The sequence below is a fragment of the Lolium rigidum genome, chromosome 5 (genome assembly GCF_022539505.1).
Source record: "Lolium rigidum isolate FL_2022 chromosome 5, APGP_CSIRO_Lrig_0.1, whole genome shotgun sequence".
In the NCBI taxonomy this organism is placed as follows: domain Eukaryota; kingdom Viridiplantae; phylum Streptophyta; class Magnoliopsida; order Poales; family Poaceae; genus Lolium; species Lolium rigidum.
In genome coordinates, this window is record NC_061512.1 from 23,028,710 (window position 1) to 23,033,972 (window position 5,263).

The window sequence follows — 5,263 nt, forward strand, 5'->3', positions numbered from 1 at the left end:
GGAGATTTTAATGAGACTTTGTATGCTTCAGAGCATTTTTCCAGGGCACAACGGCCGGAGTGGCAGATGCGAGCTTTTCGTGAAGTGGTAGATGAGTGTTCCTTCACTGACCTCGGCTGGTCGGGAGTGGAGTATACATGGGACAATGGTCAAAATGGGGAATTCAACGTGAAAGCAAGGCTGGATCGAGCCTTTGGTAATGATGAGTTTCTCAATAGGTTTGAGCATACATCAGTTCGGCATATTGTTACGATGGAGTCTGATCATTGTTTCGTTTTAATCAAATTCCGTGGCAATAGGGCTGAGGAGAGAGGACGGGGATGCAGACAATTTCGATATGAGAATGTCTGGCAGACCCATGTAGACTATGACAAACTGGTTATGGACAAATGGCAGAAAGGTGCAGGCAGAGATGGTCTTGATGGTGTGATCCAGGCTCTGAATATTATGCAAACCAACTTGAGTTCGTGGGGAGCGAAGGAGTTCGGCTGTTTGGCACGAAAGGGGAGAAAGCTACGGCAAAAGCTAGATCGCTTACGTGGCCGATCGATGGGTAGAGGACCAACTGATGAAGAGAAGGCAATTGTTAAGCAATTGCGTGAGACACTACGTCAAGAAGAAATATGGATGAAGCAGAGGTCACGGGTGCAATGGTTACGTGAGGGTGACCGTAATACCGCATACTTCCATTCTCAAGCGGCCCAGAGGAAACGCATGAACAAGATTGAGAATCTAGAACGTGCAGATGGCACAAAATGCGCTACTTGGGAAGAGAATTGTGAGGAGATACAAGGCTTTTATCAGAACTTGTATTTGTCTCAGGGGTATAAACCGATGGAGGAGTTACTGGATATTGTACCGACCCGAGTTACTACTCCAATGAATGAAGCCTTCGACAAGGAATATACTCCAGAGGACGTAAAGGTAGCTTTGTTCCAAATGGCTCCCTCAAAGGCGCCAAGAGTGGATGGTTTCACGGCGGGGTTTTTTCAGCGACACTGGAACTTATTGCAAGCAGATATTGTGCCGGCTGTGTTGGACTTTTTAAATGGTGGGGAACTACCAACAGGGTTGAATGATACTTCTATCACACTCATCCCTAAGGTACGGCATCCACAGCGCATCTCTCAGTATAGACCAATCTCTCTATGCTCGGTTCTATACAAGATTGCTTCCAAATGTATTGCAAACAGAGCCCGGGTTTTTCTGGGGGATATTATTGGAGAAGAACAGAGTGCCTTTATTCCTGGACGCTTGATTACTGATAACGTGTTGATTGCGTATGAAAGTATACATGCGATGAGGAAGCGGAAGAAGGGAAAGAATTGCGTGAGTGCGGTGAAATTAGACATGATGAAGGCCTACGATCGAGTCGAATGGCACTACCTCCAGGCAATTATGTTGAAACTGGGCTTCAGTGCAAATTTTGTAAGATTGATTATGAAATGTGTGACATCCGTTCGGTTCACTGTGCGTGCTAATGGGGAGATGCTTCCTTACTTTACACCTACAAGAGGGCTGCGACAGGGCGATCCGATGTCACCGTTTCTGTTTCTGTGTTGTGCAGAGGGTTTTACGACCCTGCTGAATTTTTTCGGAGGAAACTATATTGACAAAGGCATCAGAGCTAGCATACGATCACCTTGGATTAATCATCTGTTGTTTGCGGATGACAGTCTAATATTTATGAAGGCTAATGGGCAAAGTGCAGACAGACTGAATGAGATCTTGAGGATTTATGAACAATGTTCGGGACAGTGTGTAAATAGGGAGAAGAGTTCGATTTATTTCAGCCCGAATACTCCAATACACTGTCGCCAGGAGTTGAAGGAGACCATGAGTATCATAGTGGAAGCATTCAACGAGCGATATTTGGGGCTTCCTACTGCAGTAGGACGTATTACCAGTGGTACCTCTGACCACTTGGGTGAAAGAATCAGAAGTAAGGTACAGGGAGGATCGGAGAGGATGGTGTCTTGTGCTGGCCGCGAGGTTTTCCTCAAGTCAGTGATTCAGGAGATCCCCACTTTCAGTATGGGTTGTTTCCTGCTTACAAAGAAAGTTTGTAGACAGCTAGCATCCTATATGGCTAGATATTGGTGGAGTTCCTCGATCGATCGCAAGTCGATGCATTGGATATCTTGGGAGGCCTTAGCTTCGCCGAAGTGTAAAGGCGGGATGGGGTTCAGAAATCTTGAGCTTTTCAACTTGGCCTTGTTGGGCAAACATGGCTGGCGGCTGATCACTCACCCTGAGTCTCTATGCGCGCGAGTTTTGAAGACGAAATATTTTCCAGAGACCGACTTCATGCATGCTACTGTACCAGCCAGGTCATCTGCGACGTGGAGAGCTATAGTCGCTGGCCGGGAGGCGCTGGAAAGGGGTCTTTTGAGGCGAATTGGGGATGGCAGTTCTGTCGCGATTTGGACAGATAAGTGGATTCCTGGGCTAATCTCGATGTCACCCTCAGTTCAGATTGGCGAGGATGAATTGCACCGTGTCTCCGATTTGATTGATGCTGAAAATTGGACGTGGAAGGGAGACCTTATTCGGAGTAACTTCACTGCGCCTGAGGCAGATGCTATTCTCAACATCCCGTTGAGGCGAGGAGGAGGAGAGGATTATTGGGCTTGGGGCCTCGAAAGAAGAGGAGTCTATACTGTCAAAACAGCGTATCGTTCTCTAGTGACGCGCAACGAGCTGAGTTCTCTAGCGGAAGGGACGATTACAGAAACTTCGCAAACTGAAGAACGGTTGTGGGACTCTCTGTGGAAATTAAATGTCATGCCAAAGGTGAGGGTATTTTGGTGGCGAGTCCTCCGCGGTATTTTACCCGTGGAGGGTACACTACATCACCGCCATATCGCACCTCTGGCTCGCTGTAGAGTTTGCCTATCGGCAAATGAAGACATGATGCATGCTCTTATTCGATGTACGCATGCACAGAAGTTTTGGACGGAGGCACGAAGCTGGTTGGATCTGAAACTACCAGAGTTGCACCCTGCCTCATGGTCTAGGGATATTTTATGTGATCCTATATTCAGAGAAGAGGAGCGCCCAAGGATTATTACAGTTATGTGGGCAATCTGGACATCTCGGAATAATATCGTTCATGATAGAGGAAGCTTGGACCCAGTGCAGTCTATGAAAATGACAAGAGAAGCATTGGCCGTTCTTGAAATACCCAAAATGCATGCAAAGGTTTTGCCAGGACATGGATGTGACGGATGGATTAAAATCAATACTGATGCTGGTATATCCTTTGATGCTATGAGGGGGGGAGCAGGAGGAGTGGTTCGCTCACCTTCTGGGTTTATTGGAGCTTGGAGTAAACCTTTACCAGGAGTGACTGATCCTCTTATAGCTGAAGCAATGGCGCTCCGTGAAGGAGTAGTCTTTGCCCAACTTCGAGGGTTTACGCGAGTGGTGTTTGAAGTTGATTGCTTGGAGGTGGTACATCTCTGGGACTCGCGCGCTGTTTCGCGCTCAGTAGTAGCGCCGATTCTTTTGGACATTGAAGGGCTAGCTTTAAATTTTACTAGATTTAGATGTGCGCCTTGGCGCACGATCCCGTAGATCTCGTGCGAATATTTATTTTGTATAAGAACGGTAAAATTAACTGCTAATATAATACTCTCTCCATCATTTACATGCAATTGGCCTTCATTTGCATCCACCGTGATCCCTCCAGCTCTTTCCACTAAATGAAGGTCGTAGGATTCTTTTTGTTGAGCTGGAGGAAACAACTATACTCTCCTCAAATTTACTTTCTAGTTGTCTAGTATACTCAGTTATGGTCTCCCTGTAGAATATGTTATACAACTAAAAAGGCAAAACAGAAGACCAAATACACAGAGACCATGACTGTGCACTAAATAGCTGCCAATATGATAATCCATTTCAGTACTAAGTCTTTTCTCCAAACCAAGTATGGCAGCTAGTAGAAAGTACAAAGAAATAAAAATAGGAACGGAGATAGCAACATGAAGCAAAAGCAGTCGTACAGAACAAAGGGCACGGAAGGGTCGAGCCACCACCTAGAAGAGATGCAGAAGACAACCATTGCATCGTACGGTTGATTCATATGTACAATACATAGCAAAAGAGAAGAGTAGAACGCTAAGATTCTACAGCACCTAGATTGCTGGTAGAGAACAACTATCGGTGACCCGTGTCACCTATTAGACAACTTTCCTGAAAAGTAATTCACGGAACAATCAATGTTAGGTCCGAGTTGATGGTAAGCAATTTAGAATGGTTAGAACATAGAACCAAAACAGGTTAATATCTTTTTTTCAGAGCAGTTTGAAGCATATTCAGAGTTTGAAACTCAAGTTCTTGCGATAATGGTCCGAGTTATGGCATTCTCCAGCCAGTACCACTATTTAGATGCTTCTTGATTACCAGTGGATTCTATATGCTTCTTGATTACCAGTGGTCAAAATAGAAATTCAATACAACAAATAACGGCGGTAATATAGGTACATAAACACAGGTAATATGCAATCTGGTACTAATAGTATTTTAATTGAACACACAAAATCCATGGCGAATCTCTCCAAACAGAGAGAATCGGAGTAACGTGTATACGTAACCATACACAAAGAATCCATGGAGAATGTCTATAAACAGAGAGAAGATCCACAATTGAACACAGAAGGAGGAGCCGATGATTACCATGAGCACATAAAAAGGAGAATAACATATATATATCCATCTGTACTACTGTCCTATTATATCTGAAGCTCGTAAATTATCTTAGCACTTTGATATACAAAAAGAACAGAAGCAGGCATAGGAAAAGAAGAGATGCAAGGTACTGATAGTAAGGAATCAAGAAAGTATGCAAGTTACAACCAATCAGAGTAATGTGTATATAAGGGGTGCAGGATCATTTTGTCTAGAAAATATGCAACAAATGAAAGGAAACTATCTTCACAGAAGGTCTGAATTAAGATATCCGAAGTTTGAATATAGTGTTCTTGGTTAATGCATACACTAAAAATAATATGTAATTTAGGAGGTAAATAAAGCAGATGGCAGCAGTAGCAGACAACATACTCTGAATGGTAACAGTAAAAAATTGTGTACCTTGCATTATTATCTAAGAAAAGTGGTCCATCCTCATTTGCTCCAGGCGTTTTTCCAGGACAGCGCCTGCATGTCTAAGTCTAAAGCCTAAGTCTTCAAAGTTGGTTAGCAGATTGTTCCAAACCGTGTCAACAGAATCTTGTCCACCAGAATAGTTAAGGTAAGCAATATT

The 5,263-nt window shown here is 44.0% G+C and overlaps 1 protein-coding gene across 1 annotated transcript; it reads left to right on the forward strand.

Moving 5' to 3' along the window:
* Positions 1 to 549: 549 nt before the first annotated feature.
* LOC124655720 lies at positions 550 to 3,576 on the forward strand. Its single transcript, XM_047194573.1, has one exon. It carries the CDS (start codon positions 550 to 552, stop codon positions 3,574 to 3,576), a length of 3,027 nt encoding a protein of 1,008 aa, XP_047050529.1.
* The last annotated feature ends 1,687 nt before the right edge of the window (positions 3,577 to 5,263 follow it).